The following is an 18,946-nucleotide window of genomic DNA, read 5'->3' as shown; positions in this document are numbered from 1 at the left end:
AGTCGTGGGTGTGACAAATTAGCTACGAAATATATAAATAAGAATAAAGTGTCAAAGGTGCAAGACAGAAGATGTAAAACAACTGCAGATCTTTCTTGGTCATGGTTGAACACATCAGCTGCGGTCCCTCTGCATCCTTGCTTGCCGAGTCTGTTAGGTAGTTTGCCCAAGACAAATTAGGCTACATACACCCATAATGTAATTACAGAATTAACTCATACATTATGCACTTTCACTTTTCACTCTAAGTGAAGGAACTACATATCACAAGATTGCAGTCACACTGACCTTCAATACACAATCTCTTAAACACAAGTACAAGACATTTACAAACATCCTATTAAAAAAAGTACTACTGTATATGCTATAAGAAATGATCATTCTCTTGTTTGGATGAAAAATTGTGTCTGCAAACGGTGAGCTCCTTAAAGTAGTTACACCAGTGTAGACCTTTTCACTCCAATGTTGTACTTTTTCCAACATCACTGGCAACATTTCTTGCTTCATTTAGAAAGATTCTAGCAACGACAAAAACATTAGCATATCGGAATACAGAGAGCAGGTAAAAAATACAACTTTTAAGACTTTTCACAGTTGTGGGTGGTTTGTACCACAGTGTGGGTAAAGTCTAAAACCACCCCTAAATGATGGCAACTAAACCCCACATGAGTTGAACTCATTCTCTATTTTTTGTCGCCAGGAGATGCGTGATATCTCTCACTCTTCATCACATCACCATCCCCCATGAAATAGGCTACTTTACATTTTGGAAAGAAATACTTTAATCTGCAAGATCCTCATTCTTTTTTTTTTTTGTCTCCATCTTGGTGCTAAGCAGTTGTTGATCTGCTGTTTTTGCATTGCACTTCCCAGAGATCACCTGTCAATCAAACAGTGTGGCCAGTACTGTGACGTCTTTTTCCTTGGATTTTCTGTTGATGAAGTTTGAATTTCTGTAGGTGGCGCTCTTTTCTTTGTCTGTTCAGACATGGTGGCTGCTCATGTGCTCATGCTAACTACCCAGTTCTTCTATTAATTCTAAACAAATCGGAAACGTAAAATGCATCACTTCATGTGCGACAGAGTATTTTTCCCAGAAAAGACCTACCAGACACCGGGTGTTTAGAACAGCAAATGTAAGCTTTCATGAACTGGCTATAGGTTGGATAACTATTGTGTTATATCAGTCAGCCACAGCAAAATAGGCATTTATTTATATGAGCATGTCAGATACTTTGATGATGAGTTGTAATTTAAAGATAAAGCAAATTAAAGGAACAACACAGAGTTCCATATACACACACACGCTTCTGTCCTGTTTATACAGCTTGGCCTTTGAGAACACTATGTACCCAGTCCCAGCTGAGTCCAGCTGAATGAATGGCTGTGTGCTCTGTCCTGCCCAGAATCACAAATCATGCTGATTGTCTGGGAAGGAAGCGAAGCCTAAGACCCAAGATGAAGGCAGAGAAGGAGGCTCCTTCAAAAGCCAAAGCCATTCCCCAAATTTTACCGCTTGTGTGTCTCCTTGTTTTACTCCACCCAGGTATGTTACATTTTCTAATTTTTCGAGCCATTAAAATTTGCTGATGTAAAGGGATAGGCTTCACATGAGGTGAGACGAAACTGAAGTGAACAAGTGGTTGAGTGTCTACCTTTTGCCACATTTGCTTGACTTAAATTTAGACATAATGGTTTGGAATTTAGTTTCATGTTCATGCTTTGCCTTTGAAACATTTTGTGAAAATTAACTTTACACATGCTATGATCTGACATTACAGCAAAAAAGTAATAAAAAAAAATGAAGTCTGATTACAGTTACAAATTAGATTTTTGATTGCAGTTAATATGAGGGAATCAAAAATTACAAGTTGCAGAGAAAGTTTTTAAACATATTTGTGTGTGCACTGGAATGTGAAGTCATTTTCAACATGGGTGGATGGTCACTCAGTGACACTAGAGAATATGAACAAAATGAACACTGGAAGTGGAAGTGCTGTGCAGTGTCAGGGCTGTTCTGGGTTATCAGTCCACTTCATCTGATTCTATTGGTCATAGACGAGGTAAAAAACAGTCTTTTAGTTCAACTCTTTGCTCAACCCTGATGCAGTGGTGCTTAACACCAACTTGTTGGATAGCACAATTAGAGGATTCTAGCTCCCAGCAGATTATGGAAACCATGAAAATACACCAGTATACATTACCAAAAAGATACTAAAGGCATTCTTTGCACATGGTTTTACAATATTTGTAGCTGGAGCAGGTGGACTCAAACTTGGCTATAGTATCAATGGTATCACTTGGGAGCGAACTGAATGGCAACTTCAAAGTTACATACTTTTACTACACACAAGCAAATTCAAGTAACAAAAAACAAGTAACATAGGTAATACAGCATAATTGTGCCTCCAGGCTATTGCAAAACCAATATTTTCAGATGTTTTGCAGCATGGTTATTTGGAGCTGTGGTTTGTCCTGCCATTGTTGTCGCTACCAGCAGAATCATTGGACTGCTCTGTTTCTGCCAAGCTAGCATGGCGCCTGTGCTGCTCTCAGTGCTCTTTTCATGAACTGCCAAGAAGGAAATCAGAGCAAACAATCCCCACTTTTGTTGGCTCATCCTGGCCCTCCCTAGGGACTGACAGCTGTTACCATAGCAATGTGAATCTGCCATGCAAACTTGCTCCAGTACACTCCAGTGGAGGTGGGAGATGCCCACACCAGCCTTCAGCTAGCAAGCACTCACCACTGTAGTTGACAGAACAATAACATTGGCATGCACAACAGTGAAGACTATTCACAACTTGCCCGCATGCATGAACCCCTCGTCAATGATCTCTGTGACGCTGTTTGAAGATCTGGTGAAACAGAAGAATGCATTAAAGTTTAAGTTATGTTGGTATAATTACAATGAAGTCGAACTTGCCCAAAATAGAAACACAGTGGAACATGTCGCCGCAAACAAATTTGTGTATACTTTCTGCAGTTTTGTATTGTTCGTTTATTGACTAACTAGACTACAGACTAATCAGTGCTAAATTTACATGAACTGCTTATTTTAGAATAAATATGATTTAAAGGAAAAAGAACAGTACTATAGGTCTTAGGGGAGACAAGAAAGTCAAGTGGTCTTTCAACTTCAGACACCTATGTCCAGGTGATTGTTTTCCACTTCCTTCAAGTCCTTGCAACTATGCAAGCCATACTTGGGGATCATTGGATGACCTGAACTGTAGCACTTACATGAGTGACTATGAACACCTTTTTCAATCTACTAATGAGGTGCTTTAGATTGTTCTTAATGTGAAGAAGCTCAGGCTGCATTGCAGGCACAGCTACCGGAAGGTTAGTGGCTGATCCTCCTCTTAAAGTCCTAGACAGCAGACAGTGGGATTTAATTTAATAGGGCCCACAGGATCTGTTGGAGGATGCCATGCTGGTATTCCAATTGTGAACATAATTTCTCTATTTCAAACACAAAATCGTTGTTTCTCCCTGTTGTCTGGACCATATTTTAGTCATCAACCAACATTCAGTATTTTTTTCAATGGAGTAACAACTTTGTAACAAAACACACTTTCTTTGAAAAGTTTAATGTCTGTTCACATTATTTCTGTAAATCTATCTCTAATTAGTAATTGCCTAAAATGGACTTTTGTATGAAATTAAGTTGTCGAAAGGGAGACAATAGGTTTTTTTTGCTGTAGCAAAACTATTGTTTATTACTGAAGATAAATGATAACACAGTGTTAGGCATTTATTATATAGGCATAATCAGATTGATCAATCAAAAAATCAATCAATAAATTAATACATTTTATAAATAATAAATAAACAATGTTTGCACTGCACTTCCCAGAGATCACCTGTTAGTCAAACAGTGTGTCCAGTACTGTGATGTTTTCATCCTTGGATTTTCTGTTGATGAGTTTGAATTTCTGTAGGTGGCGCTCTTGTCTTTGTCTGTCCAGCCATGGTGGCTATCGCTTCTAACAACCCAGTTCTTCTTCTGTATATTCCAAACAAACCAGAAATGTAAAATGCATTACTTCCTGTTCGAAAGAGGATTTTTATCTGGGAAAGCCCTGCACGACTCCGGGTGTTTAGAGCAGAAAATGTAAAACCAATCTAATGCAGGAATCTCTCCTCTACATTTCTATGCAGGTGGGGTGCTGGCAGTGAATATCACGAGCCCCAGCACCTTTATTAGAGGGACATTAGGAGGGGAGGCCCTTCTGTCTGTCCGCTACATCAGTTTCAGCCCTGATCCACCGGTCATCAAGTGGCAGCTCAAGAGGGAAAAGCCTGTCACTGTGGTCCAGTCCATTGGTACCGACATCATTGGGAACCTGAGGCCCGAGTATCGCGACCGCATCCTGGTGTTTGAGAATGGAACTCTGCTTCTCCACAACCTCAGACTCTCTGATGAGGGAACATATGACGTAGAGATCTCCATCACAGATGATACCTTTGCAGGGGAGGACAGCATCACACTCACTGTGGATGGTAGGAGGACATGTTCTACTGTAATATTATAAAATGAATGTAACAGTGTGATCAGTGCTACAGTTCATTTCCTTTAGTCTGAACCATAGTGGAAAAGACAGGCAGTCAGACACAATCTGAAAGCTTGAAGCTTAGTTATGAAAGCTTGAAGCTAGTTTTGCAAAAATTAATTTGTACTCGTGTTTGAGGTTCTGTGGTCATAAGAAAGTTTTTCTTGATATAAAACAAATCTATCTTTGTAATTCCAGTTTGAATACTTGTGATTTTTAATGCTTGAAACTTAATGTTTGTATTAGTCTGATTAATGGTTATCATGTTCTTTTGATTTTTTAAATCTTTTTAACCAGAGCCATCTGAAAGCTATAAACTATTATGCCAGCAATTCAATTAATTTAGAGATAAGTACACCATGTATGAATTGAGCAGGCACCCCCTTGAATTGTCTAGTATCAGTTTAGAGACTAAATATCTACTGTCAGTATCAGTCATAACATCACATAGAAATGTTTTTACCAAGGAAGGTAAAATTAATTACTAAGGTATCTGTACATGCTTCCTTTAGGGGCCATCAACCCAACCCATTCTCATTCCCAACTCGTCCTATGGTGACTCTTTGTCAAATCCCTTGGCGTCGCTATAACAATGCTAAAGGTACCCTTCTGCGTCTGTATAGGACGCACCGGGTGTTCCATAGACTCCATGGTAAAACCTATCGCGGCAGTATTGGACACCAGCAACTTTCTCTCCTGGACCACGGAACACACAGTCTGGCATACACTTTCTGCCCAAATAAGGCATTCCGGTTTGATGCATTTCTTTGCTTGAGCTCTTTGGTGCTAATATTAATAAAAAAATAAAAAAAAATGGTTAGTATGGTTGTAGATCAATTTCGAGGCCAAATGAAAAAAAAAATCGCTTGCATTTACCATTTGATGTCACCTGCTAGATAAATAAATACATTTGGCTCATAACCTATATAACAAGTTATTTCAGTTGCATCTCAATAAACTCCATAAAAGATAGCACTTGATAACGACTATCGTTACATCTACTTTACAATAAGCACAATTTAAATAGAAGAACGCAGCCGGATGTTCCGTTTCAAAGCGTCTTTCTGCCCGTGAAACACAGTTTATGAAATCGTGGCAAAATAGCACCAACAAAAGCATATTTGTGTAATTTTTTTGATTATATCCTGAGTAGTGCTTCAGTAGCAAAACGGCAAAAATAACTGTGCAATTAAATGATTAACAGTAACGAACTATAAGGTATTTCATAAACATGGCAGGATTGTTCAATCATCGTGAATTTACTGCATGGAATTCCTGGAATGCGCTTTTACGCGCACACTCATCTCATATTTCCTATAGCCTCTCGTAGAGTTATGCTGATTGGTGTTTATGTCCATGTTTATTGCCTGCACACCCGTTTAACCTGGTTTGGACATAAACAACAAGCATCATCATGTGCCAGAAAAATCAGATTTGTTCTCTGCTTGCTAACAGCGCCACAGCAGCCACTGTATCATTACGCACAGCCATTACGCACCACTATATATTGTGAGCCATAATAGCTTACTGATTGATCACACATGATTAGGTCTAATTTATGATCCGATAGGCGTTATTCTTATTTCCACATTACTGTACAATTTGGTGACATTATGTAAACCTATTTACTCGCGCTAGAATAAAAATCCTGCTTGGAGAAAAAAGGATGAGGAGGAAGATGAACTTGTTAGAGCTATTGCAGCAGGAATAGGAAGGTGAGGTTATTCCAGACAGGACTTTCGATTAGTAAAATGGTCTTTGCACATATTTTCTATCAGAAATATAGTTTACTAGTATTATTATTGGATTACACAGTGCCCCGCTCTTGCCCCCAGTTTCTGTGTCTCACTCTCCAGGCCATTTTTTTTTCATTTGGCCTCGAAATTGATCTACAACCATATTAACTATTTTTTTTATTAATATTAGCACCAAAGAGCTCAAGCAAATAAATGCATCAAAACAGAATGCCTTATTTGGGCAGAAAATGTACGCCAGACTGTGTGTTCCGTGGTCCAGGAGAGAAAGTTGCAGGCGTCCAATACTGCCGCGAGAGGTTTTACCATGGAGTCTATGGAACACCCAGTGCGTCCTAGTTGGTCCTAGTCCGAGTTGGGAATGAGATCAGGTTGATCAACTACAGGCACATTATTGGGTTCCACTGTTATGTGTATAATGCTGGAAATTGAACTTAAAATCTAAGTTGTAATATTAGTTTAAATTGATGTTAAAAGCAATTTAATTTAATTTTAATTAATTAAAGATTACCATTAACGGTGAATGCCGCCATGTTGCTGTGAGACAGCTCTGTCTTGATAAAGTTGGGGTTCAGAAATCTTGCCCCAGTTCCTGACTCGGAATTCCCAGTTGATGAAATGTTAGTTGAAGTCAGAACTTCCCAGTTCTGACTTTGAATGGAAGGTGGCATAATTCTTACATCATAAGTCCAACTGACATGAAACATGCTACAGAAATCCAGGTGTCCTTACAAATTACACTGATAGGCCTAATGGGGGCAAGATGCATAGAATTTTAAATGATTAGCCTAAACAATGACTGCATTATGTGTGGGGGATGGCATGTTTCTGTTGCCTTCTTCATTTTTGTGATGTTATTTTATGATACATTGACATCTACTGTGTTTGTGTGATATATGTGTAGATTGTCATAGCTCACTGAATCTCCCACAGAGCCCATATCCAGGCCCTATATCCACATGGAGTCTTCATCAGTACTGGAGCTCAGCGAGAACTTCATCCTCAACTGCTCCCATGACAATGGAACCAGGACTACATACAGGTGGTCAAAAGGCGGGAAACCACTGACCAATGAGACGCGGTTCCTGTTGTCACCTGACCAGAAGCTCCTGACCATCACACGAGTGTTGATGGCAGATGATGACATCTACAGCTGCACAGTGGAGAATCCTATAGGCAGCATAAAGAGCCTGCCAATCAAATTGACTGTCTACAGTAGGTGATATTGCCTTGACTACATGTGTCAGTGGTTGCAATGCCAAGAATAGGGAATGAAGCCTCTTCAAGGAAATACATACTGTGCTAGAAATATGAGGTGGGCAGCAAGATAAGCAGTGGATCTGTTACCCATACTGTATATTGAGAGAATGTACTGGATTATTTATCCCAGTAGAAGAACCTAGAAACACATCAAGCAAGCAGTTTGAAACATTTTGAGGCATAGTTCAATGTGAAACATATTTGCATATTACATTCCAGTTTGATATATTTTATCATCAATCCAATGAGATTTGAAAGACAAAATGGTCATGGTCATTAACTATGACTAGTCCCTACCCGGGGATGCGCGCGCCACAACTACGTGCAGACTTCCAGGGATGTGCGCACCACAACTCCGCACAGATACCCGGGGATGCGCGCGCCACAACTATGTGCAGACTTCCGGGGATGCGCGCACCACAACTCCGCGCAGACTTGCCAAGAAGGCGCATAAACGGCGTAAATTTGTGAAAATGGAAAAATCAGCTCCGTCAGTCCCTGTCTATGCCAATGCTCAATGGCCATGTGCAGTTTCAGATTGATTGGCCAACCCATTGAGAAGCAAAATGGATGCGGACGGACAGACAGAGTTTTCCTCATTTATAGTAGGATAGTAGGATTACTAAAAGCACAGTTCCTTGTACAAGCATTTTCAGTAGCTCACATAAGGCAGGTGATTTTGATCTTATGATAATACATGTAAATTAATCCTCAAGCTAATCCTCAAGCCTTTCACTGCTACCTATGTGTGGATGGGTCTACCCAGAGCAAATTAGTATACTGCTATTATTTATTATGAGATATAACAATCCTGTCCTAGGATTTTGGATATGAGTGATCCTTGGCTTGATCTAGGGAGGCGTCCAAGTAGCAATGGTGCACAGAATAGGGGGAAGGTGATGTAACACACTCTGGCAGCCCTGTTATAGTTCATCAGCTCTTGGGCAATAGTGTCTGTGAACAGCTGATTGAGTGTCTAATTTTTGTGCTGTTTTGACTGGGGACGCATCATTTCACCACTGATGTATCTGATTGATTTTGTGTTGAGATAATGTCAGCTTGTTAGCTAGCTAACCATAGTATCTGGTCAGCTAACCATCACTACCACAAGACCTCAGGTGTGGTTAACACAAAAACCCTTCCTGGGGTGCTTTATTGGTGAATAAGGAAAACAAAACAATTTAACCAAGCTGGTGGAGCGCGGATGACTGAGTAGGGAGCCAGAGGGGTCCAGTGCGTAGGGACAGGTAAGGGGGCCAAGCGTGATTAGGATGCTTGGAAAGTGACAGGCAGGTGGCGCAGTCATCCTGGTGGCCTTAGGCATTGTCGGTTTAAGTTTGTGGGAAGACAGAACAAGTCTGAGAGATGGAGCAGTGCTGGTTATGGAGTAGCTGACCTTGGACTGAGTCATGGCTAGAAGGTATCTGCATTTTGTTGACGTGACGTGGAACTCTCGTTGGTGCTGGCACTCTGTTGACTGCAAGGAGGTGACTGTTGCTAGGTACTAGTGCGCTAACCACAAAGATGGCACAGTTTATTGGAATTTAACATATTTTTCCCACGGCGCAGCCAAGGGCATCACGAGCCAAATTCAGGTCAGACAGGCAGTCAGTCAGTCAGTCAGTCAGTCAGGTAACGCTTAGATGACGCGCTTCGTCAGATGGCCTCTACATGGCGTTTTTGACTGTGAGATGCAGTGTTTTCCCATACAGAGGCACAAAATCAAAAGTTGGTCACAGTGTAGAAATTGATCTAAATCGATCTCTAATGCACCTGATGTGCGCATCACATCATGTCTGTAATTTAGAGATGTACAGACAGCAGACCAGCAGCATTGAACTCAATCCACAGTCTCCCGGTGTGAAAACAAAAGTGAAACTTATCATTCCACAGTTAGTAACGGGGATTTGTAGACAGTAACTCGTCTTCGCTGCCCTACAAACTTAAGGTAGGTGACATCTTGTGGTATTTAAGTACACGCGCCATGGGTCTGTACAGGATCTGTGCTTGTTTCATAAACAAAGTAAAGTCAGATTACTCTTCTCTTTGCTGACTGATCGTTCACTGTGAATGCCTCCACAATTTGGCAGATTGTCCAGTTTCTGATGCTTATGGAGAGCTACAAAATGTATACTCTGTATGGATGTGCTTTCAAATGTATATTTAATAAGTACAATACTTCAGCAAAAACATACGTAAAAAGTAAAACTACTGACTTTAAAAAATAGGCTACTCTAAAAGTACAAGTACATAAAAAAGCTACTCAATTACAGTAACGGGAGTAAATGTAATTAGTTACTTCCACCCTTGCTAGTAGTGATTCTTATTATTAACACAACAAAAGAGAAAGAGCATTGCGCGGGTTCTTCTGTTTCCAATGGACAAACATGTATGACAGGCGCTCTTCGGAATGGGCAATAAACAAAAATAATATCTGCTGAAGATCCAAGATCCGAAGGTAGAGGCTTATTTTACCTTTTTAATTTTTACTCTTTGTTCAGCCATGTAGTCAATAAAGGCATTTTCATTTTTTCACCTAATCAGAGCGCCTCTATGATTTTTATTCTGATATTCTGTGCAATTGCCTACAGCAACATCAATGTCAGACAGCTACCCTAATCCACTACAGAGAGCGACACAGACCAACTCTCGCGAGAGACATGGCTCCTCAACAAAATGTGGATACCCTCTAGCCATGACCCTTCTAGCCATGGCCCTTCTAGCCATGACCCTTTTAGCCATGACCCTTGGACTGCCTTCCCTGCTTCGTTTGTAGGCTACCAGGATGACTGTGAGGCTGTCGTCTTCTTCTGGGGGGTCTTGTGTGGTGGTCACTGGCTGGTGCCGGTTCCAATTATAGGCAGAGGTAATGGGCCCTATTGGTTGTTGTTTGTCACTAAGTAGCGTGGGTTCTAGCATGTCTAAATAGAAATAGAAAACCAATGTAACCAATGTAGGGCTCATACTTGTCATTGGGCAAAATACAGGAAAAAAAATAAAAATAATGATGGTTCAAGCAGATTCCACAGTAATGGTGGTAATGGATTTTCTTGGACATTTTCTTGGACAAATTCACCAGATTTTTAAACCCTGCACTCATGAAGTCATACTGTGGAAAAACATGTGGAATCACTATGAGCTGGCTCAACAAATTTGTGACCTGCCTATGATGAGAAAGGTTGTGAGATCTAGTCCTGGGTGGTGCAACCATAATGCGACACTAATACAGCTATGTATGCTGGCTGGTTTTTGTGAAGTTCTTCAAAAGGCTAAATTTCATTTTCTCTCTTTTTTCCTTTTTTTCCTCATAACTAAACTATGCTGTTCCTGGTTGCCGCATTGCTGCTAGCAGCTATAATTATTTCTTTTTTTAAATTTTTTATGAGGATAGTTTTTTCAGAAATAGTTTTAGTTGGAACTATATTGGAGATTTTCTCTAAACCAGCCTTTGCTTCATTTATAAATGAAAAGACATTTTTATATGGCAAGTTGTTATCATCAGCAAAACAATAGGAAGCACTGATGAGCATGCAGCAGCTAAGTCACTGAAGTGGACCAGGAAAAACAAGGGGCAAACAATGGAGCCCTGCAGGACACACCATGTTATTATTACCCAATCAGATGTCCAGCAACAAACTGCTGTCTAAACTATAGTAAGATCATTTGTGTAGTACAATGTCATGATTAACAGTGTAAATGGCTAAGTCTACAAAAATTACAACAGCATTTTCATTATTGTTCAGAGCAGAGAGGATTTGTTCAATCAGCTGAAGGACCGCCATATCTGTTGAATATATTTTCTAAATCTATACTGATGATCATGCAGAATGGATGAGTCCCCAGACTTAAAAAGGGGCCTTTGCAATATTGAGGTCCTTTGGAATAAATGCATTTATCAATACACTGGATATGATGTAACTACCCCTTGGTTAATTTGGTCGCCAAGGAGGTTATGTTTTCGGTGCTGTTTGTTTGTTTGTTTGTCTTTTAGCAGGATTACGGAAAAACTACTGGCCCGATTTTCATGAAACTTTGTGGAAGGGTGTAGCATGGGCCAAGGAAGAACCCATTAAATTTTGGAGCGGATCCTGATCCGACTCACGAACAAGCAATAATAGCACGAACCTTGGCGGAGGTCTGCGCTCTCCGAGTGCCCTTCTAGATTAAGTCACACTATTACACAGAGGCCCCATATGTGCGGGCTTTGAGTATGGCTACTACCAAACTAAAGTGCAAACAAATTCTAATGCTTATGCTAATGTACAAGAATGCTACAAGGCTAATTCTAGCACAAGGCTACCTCATTATTTCTTACAGGCCTTGTTTATGTGGGCTCAAAATCATACTACCACACAAGTGTGCAAACAAATTCTAACTCACTAATGTTCAAGCATGCTACCAAGTTATTCTAACACAAGGCTAACACAGTTAGGCTATCTGCCTACCAGTTAGACTATCTAACTCACTAATGTTTAAGCATGCTACCAAGCTAATGCTAACACAAGGCTAACCCAGCTAGGCTATCTACCAAGCTACTTGTGCCCCAGTTAGCATGTTTCCTTCTCATCCACAACCACTCACTAGCTCTCATGGCTGCTTCTGACAGTCTTCACTGCCTGCTTTAAACTTGGATGCCTAATTCACCAAGGAGTGCTATTGTTGATCTGCCTACAAATCCTCTGCAGCCGACTTCTAAAGGGCACAATCTCACCTTCCAGCCTCGCTTCTTCGGCTGCTAAATCAGAACTTGAGCATTTCCTCTCATAAGCTTCATCTACTGCATGGCACTATGAGCTCCACAAAATTCACAATCCGCTGTGACTCTGACACTATTTCCTTGAGGATTACAAGGCTTTCCTTTCAGGGAAAGCCTATGCCAAGCTGCTGGAAAGGAGACTCCCACCGATTGTCGAAGCTCAGATTCAGGAGGAACAGGGCAGATTCAATTCTGGTCACAGAACAGTACGGGGTGTTCAGTTCATAGCATGAGGTAGTTGATAATGAAGAAGTTTATAATTGACTGTTCAGTTCATCGCATAAGGTAGTTCATAATGAAGGTGCTTATAATTGACCGTTTAGTGTCCCCCAGTGTTCATGCAGTTCTTACTAGCATATAGTAAGTTCAGGGTGAGATTTTTGTCCTGTTTATAACTGTTTATGACTATTTATTGTTGGCTGTGCTTAAAAAAGCATATGTTGGTTAGATAAAATCTAGGTTGCTGTTTTTGTACTTCATTATTATTGATGTCATTGTAAAACCATGAGTTTAATGCTTTAATATTTCAACAATAGCAATAGCAATTATTACAAGGGTTACAAAAGTAAGAATTTGGGGTATTTTTAACATATCAGTCCAAACCACATCCACTTCTGGTTTAAGTCACGCCCATTTCCGGATTTATCTGAAAACAAATCCGAATACCAATTAGGTTGTTGAACATACAGATACAAATACAAATAGTTGAACAGCCCTAATTGGAGGAAGTTGCTGGGGGAAAAGGATGTCTGGGTTGCTCTGCCTGCCCTGTTGCAACCGTGATCCTGACCTGAATATGTGGAATATGTGGTAGTACAGATTTAATTTACACCGAACCAAAATGAGTGGAGCCCATTGAAAGCTCAAAAAACTGGCTTTGCATGCTATAGCCCGTCTAGATAATATAAATTCTCAAAATTCAGTCATGATGTCCATATGAAGTTATGGGAGGTTACATGCTGTAAAAACTCTACCTTGTATGTTCCCTTGTTTTTTTCTTCTGTATTATGTTCAAAGCTATACCTGAACTCATTGACTGTGATGTCTCGTGATCCTACCAGGGAGGAGTTCCCTCTATATCATCCTTTCCACCGGAGGCATCTTCCTCCTTATCACCTTGGTAACGGTGTGTGCCTGCTGGAAGCCCTCCAAAAAGTAAGAACTGCCATTGGCCTCTTATTGTGTTAGTAACCTACACAGTAAAGTTTATTTTGCTGGACAATAATTTATTATTTGGACAACAGTGTGAAAAGCATCCAAAGTACATATGATTAGAACTGTAAAGATTAGCGGTTCTTCAGGGGTGTGTCAATGAATCTTGGGGTGCCTCAAAGGTCCAAAAGACACTCTTCCGCGACAGTACCGCGACAGATGAACTGTAGATTCACAGCACATCATCCATATGATGAATATTCATATTCATATTCACAGTCACATTGGGGATAAGTGCACATCTTTGGCATGAATCAGTGTTGTTAAGTATTAATAGGAACATCCAAATACGGAGACAAAGTACAGAGGGTGATTCTTGCTTCAGGATACATTTCATTTACTGCCAACATTACAGGGGCCACTAAGCGTTTTCTTTGGTTAAATCATTAATGTGTAAAATATGTTTAGCTCTAAATCCAACTTCATCCAGAAGTAATTGTGAAGGCAGACTGAGCAGATTGTAGTTTTAGTTCTACAAACATTTCTCAGGCGCAGAGATGCTTGATGCTTGAGCTCAATTTCAATGGACGAAGCCAAAGAACCACAGTGTTTCTGGTTAAATAATGTTGGACTGACGTCCAGTGAAAAAGTATTGTATGCAGGTAGTTACATGGTAAATTCAACATCAATTGTGGGTTTGGCAAAATAACTTTTTTCATTGCCTGCGTCTCTGAGCTGAATGCTTGGATTTTCTACTGAATGATGGAAGGTCACTGGTATTAGGACAGCCTGCCAAAGATTAAGACACTGAAAATCTGCAAGGGACATAGACATGGGAATCAGACAATTAATAACAGCAGATAATGCAGTGTTTTCCAGTGACCGCTGTCTGCATAGCTAAATACTCATGGTATATAGTTTACCAGACGTGATTTCATGAAGTTCATAAAATCACGTCTGGTGTGCAACTACCATCACCTCCATTCAGTGTCTAAAAGAAGTTAATAGCCATATGCGCATGGTACGATGGGATAAGTGGCGATGTGAACCAGGCCCGCAACGTGATGAGAAAAGTTGAAAAAGTTTAATATTATGCAAATGAATGGTCTCAGTGCAAAAACTAATCACATTTGGGGCAAAAAGCTGGGGATTGTTCGTCTTCCTGGTAAGTTACTGGAGGTAGCCTTAGCTAACTTAGCTCTGGCAGGCTAAACAAATAATGCTAACTCGCTAGCCTAACTTTCCCATCACATCCAAATAACTGTAACCACTTAGCTAGCTCAATAGAGTGAAGCACAATATCAAGATTACGTTTTCTATATGAATGCATATAGATCAGGGGTATTCAACTAGTTTGGAATTGGGGACAGATAATTAAAATGTTACCAGTTGAGGGGCCATAGATTTTCGATTTCTCATTTTTTTAACCAATGTGTTGGGTGTCCACACATAAAAAATGTGTAAAATTCTACAACGGCATTCTCCTTACAATGCTTTTATTTGCCTTATTCACAAAAAACAAAATGAAATTTTTCGAGGCAAGAAATAAGTCTGTATAGCTGCTCATGTATGTTCATAAGTGCAATTCACAAGTGCAATTTGGTCTTCTCATCTACGAAACATATCTTGAAACAACTTATAATTTCAAACAAGTACAGTGCAAAATAATGTATCAAGGAACAACACTTTTTTCCACATATTCAAATGGCTACATTCCACTAAAACTGAGCAGCTAGATTGGCCATATCACAAAATACTAATTTTCAAGTATAGCTGCTCATGTATGTTCACAAAAACAAACAAAACAAACTGTTATGGTATAACTTTCCCAGCCGGTTACCCTCTAAATACCACGGTATCAGCCACTAAATATCAAGAACAGGTCAAGAACCATTTACTTTGTCAACAGATAAGGTTAGTCTTCCTAAAACATGTGTTCAGTGTGCATGAAATTCAACAAAGAAAAAAAACAATATTACTTGTATTTGAAACTATTGTTGTACAATCAGACTTGGCACATGTCAAACGCAAAAATAGTTTGCAACCTCTATAAAGGCTCAATGCCCCACCCTCTCCTCCATCCAGACTAAACTGGACCAAAAGTTTTGCCTAGCCACATTAATATAATATAATAATATAATTACGTGCAAGCACATATTATGGTATGTACTCTTGAGTTAGAGAAGTATGAGTTCATCAATCTCTATTGATGACTCCAAGAGCAATTTATTTACAATAGGTGATATGTATTTTCCATATCATACCCAAATGTGATTAACATTTCATATAGCAATAGAATCAATCAATGCATAGGTGTCATTTTGTCGTTTTTAGGTCAAGACATCCTGCTAGAAAGCCTCTCTCCGGGTTTTACTACCAGTCTCAGCATTCACCAATTAATCATGCAGGTATGAATTGTTACTCAATCATTACTCCACTGTAATGACAAACTGTTGTATATATACACGAAAAAAGTCTGCAACATGTGATACATTCTTCAATTTATGTAAGATAAGACGAGATGAGACAAGATATAGGACAAGACATAGGACATAGGACACACATATAGGACATAGATGAGATGAAACTTTAATGATCCCCATGGGGAAATTGGGCAATGAGTACTGAATGTGTAATGAATGACACTCGAATGTCCTTGTGCTTTGCTGCAGTTGATGTGCTTCCAAAAATGACAGAGCATGAAGGAAAGAATGCAGTATCACTTTACATCCTACAGGAGAAGGTACCTCTCATCACCATTATGATTTTATTACACTCTGTGATTCAAAATAAGGTTAAAAAATAGGCCTCAGTATAATGGATTCAAATTTCAGAAAGACTCTTTGAGGCACTAGAAAATGATATATACTTTACTACTGGCTTTCAAGTATTTATGACTGTAATGTTTTCATAGGAGCAAAATCCCAATGCTTTTAAGAGGGCTTGGTGGGACGGAAGGGAGAGTAACGTTAGAGCTCTACTACCAGCGTTGCGTCGCCTTGCCATCAGCGTTGCCATCAGCATTGCGCCAATGTGACGTTTTCCCTGCTCCACAGAGCGTGTTGACTTTTGAATGGATACACCAGAAAACAATCAATTCAACTTTATTTCAATGAGGGAGAATGCATGCGTCAGCCATCGAGAATTGAACCTCGGTGATTTTATAACTTGGAAGCAGCCATCGAACGCAACGCGGACGTAACGCAAACGCAATGCGAGCAGTGGAGCATCTTTCAGTGCTGGTAAAGGAATCATTCCTTCGATGGCTGACGGCCGATGGCAATGCCTGATGCCCGATGGCTGTAGTGAAGCAGAGCCGTAACACTCTCCCCCTCCTTCAACAACTGCCGAGGTGCCCTTGAGCAAAGCACTGAACCAGTGGAGCTGCTCAGTGGCCAATAGAAGACTGGGTTGTACTGGGCAGCCCCCATAGCCAACAGTAGAAGACTGTGGTTGGACTGGACAGCTCCCAGTGGCCAACAGTAGGAAACTGGTTAGACTTGAGAGCTCCCAGTATGAATGTGTGGAACTGTATGAATTATGGGAAGAGAATGGATATTGTCTGAGCTTATCCTATTTTGCAGGATTCCTCTATGGGTGACTCGTCCAGCAACAGCATGGGCTCTCCTTCTGAACCTGACAGCCCACCCAGCTACACCAGTTCACCCACGTACATCAGTTCCCTTACCCCTTCCACCAAGTCCATTGACCTACCTGCCCACTCCTCCCGCAAGTATCCCCGAACCCCCAACAGCTCAAACCCTCCACATTGCAGCAAGCTGCAGGCCAGATCCCCCCCCTCCGCATCAGGCTCTGGATGTACCGTCCATCACCCAGGGTGACAACTTCCTGTACATCAGGCCCAGTACAGGGAAACAACCGGATATCTGTTTCTAGACGTTTACAATAATGACAGTTTTGCATGTTAACATGTTTTAAGATAAACAATTTAGTAATGTTAATATCAGACGATCCCAAATAGGGTTTGACCGAAATGGATTTCTGAAGTCCAAAACTGATTCTGATATTTTGTATTGAAGCTGCCAATCCAAAGTATTCAGTGTTTCCCCCAGAATTTTATTCTTGTGAGGATAGAAAAGCCTCTGAAACAGCATTTAGCATGGGATATTAAAACTCTATGAAACTCATACTAATTAAATTCTTTTTTGGGTTAGCAGCTCCTTAAAGGAAAATTCCAACCTCACACCTTACACTGTTATATATCATCAGTCTGTGATGTTCATTGCATTCCAGGAGGATTTATTTCGGTTTAGCCAGGAGTACCCTCATTACTAGTGATTGAGTCTCAAGACAGTAAACAAGTGAACACCAGTACCATGCTCAGCCCTAGCGAAATTTGACAGGTTTGAATTACAGCCCGCAGCGTTGCCGCTTTTTCTCATCAACTATTGTGTTTCAATTTAATCACAAATATATTAATGTGGTTTTACTCTTTTGAAAAATGAATATCAAATATGAAACTAAAATTACTCCAGTTTTTACTTATTGGTGGAGAGAGCAATAGCAGTAGTGGTAGCTGCTGTCACTAGTCGAGAAAACAACAGCTTATGCAAAAGCAACACGTCTTGTGGTTGCATGGCATTATGGACTATTGAGGCTACTGTTGGTGGAGAAATTGGTATGATTGTTGAATGTTGGTGTAAAATGGTGGGTCTAGAAAGAAGCCCTTTGATTCTGAGGGCCTGACACCAAAACCTAATGATGACTTGATGTTTTAGCTGACAAATTTTCTCTTATTAAACTCAATTGTAGCTGTGCTGGGCGATATCTTGACATGACGTCACATTGTCTGTGTTTGGCCAATTATCCGTGGGAATAAGAAAAATACACAGCAAACAACAAAAAGGTCCCAGGAATGGAAGTACATCGCCAATAGCTGTTTTTTTTTTACAGTATTTAAGTGTTTTATGGTGGATTTTTCCTTTAAGGCAGGATGACTCACATCACTATTCAATGGTAGGGTAATGCTGGGATACATTTGACCTTTAAATTCAGAATTGAATTAATTGAACAAATAAATTAATTTAAAAAAAATCATATATCATATCATATCACCTATCATAGCAGGTTTTACAGGCTGTTTTTATTTAGCTGTGATCAGGGAGGAACATCCATCATATCAGCAGTGGTTGACACTGACTGGCCAATAGCCAATATTTATTAAAAGTCCAATAACGATTCCATCGGTCTAACCCTAATCCCAACAAAGCACTTGATTTGCCATGTTCAGTGTTTTAAGTGCGCTGTCATCCATGCTTTAGTCTTTTTTCACAATTCAGTTACCTCTCTGGCCTGGATAGAAGGAATTAAACAAACTTGTAATGTGACTTTATATTTTTTTATAGAAATTGTGGGGAGGTTTTAACAAACTAATGGTTGTATCATATTTAAATAACCTTAATGTTATGCCTCTGTCTATATTTGTAGAATTGTGCAGAATATCTGTT

General features: G+C 40.0%; 1 protein-coding gene across 1 annotated transcript; it reads left to right on the top strand.

The window, feature by feature from the left end:
* Positions 1 to 1,443: 1,443 nt before the first annotated feature.
* On the top strand, positions 1,444 to 17,320 carry hepacamb (hepatic and glial cell adhesion molecule b). Its single transcript, XM_071926980.2, has 7 exons — positions 1,444 to 1,546; positions 4,165 to 4,506; positions 7,244 to 7,525; positions 13,388 to 13,481; positions 15,813 to 15,886; positions 16,151 to 16,221; positions 17,063 to 17,320. Exons 1-7 carry the CDS (start codon positions 1,459 to 1,461, stop codon positions 17,318 to 17,320), a joined length of 1,209 nt encoding a protein of 402 aa, XP_071783081.1. The 5' UTR covers positions 1,444 to 1,458.
* The last annotated feature ends 1,626 nt before the right edge of the window (positions 17,321 to 18,946 follow it).

The sequence above is a fragment of the Centroberyx gerrardi genome, chromosome 11, assembly GCF_048128805.1.
Source record: "Centroberyx gerrardi isolate f3 chromosome 11, fCenGer3.hap1.cur.20231027, whole genome shotgun sequence".
Lineage (NCBI taxonomy): Eukaryota > Metazoa > Chordata > Actinopteri > Beryciformes > Berycidae > Centroberyx > Centroberyx gerrardi.
This window is presented reverse-complemented; position numbering and strand designations above follow the sequence as displayed.

What these genes read in the sequence shown, in the direction of transcription:
- hepacamb (XM_071926980.2), top strand. Translation starts at nt 1,459, where the DNA reads ATGAAGGCAGAGAAGGAGGCTCCTTCAAAAGCCAAAGCCATTCCCCAA. An exon ending in CATCACACTCACTGTGGATG is followed by an intron (nt 4,507 to 7,243) that starts GTAGGAGGACAT and finishes AATCTCCCACAG; the next exon opens with AGCCCATATCCAGGCCCTAT. An exon ending in AATCAAATTGACTGTCTACA is followed by an intron (nt 7,526 to 13,387) that starts GTAGGTGATATT and finishes TGATCCTACCAG; the next exon opens with GGAGGAGTTCCCTCTATATC.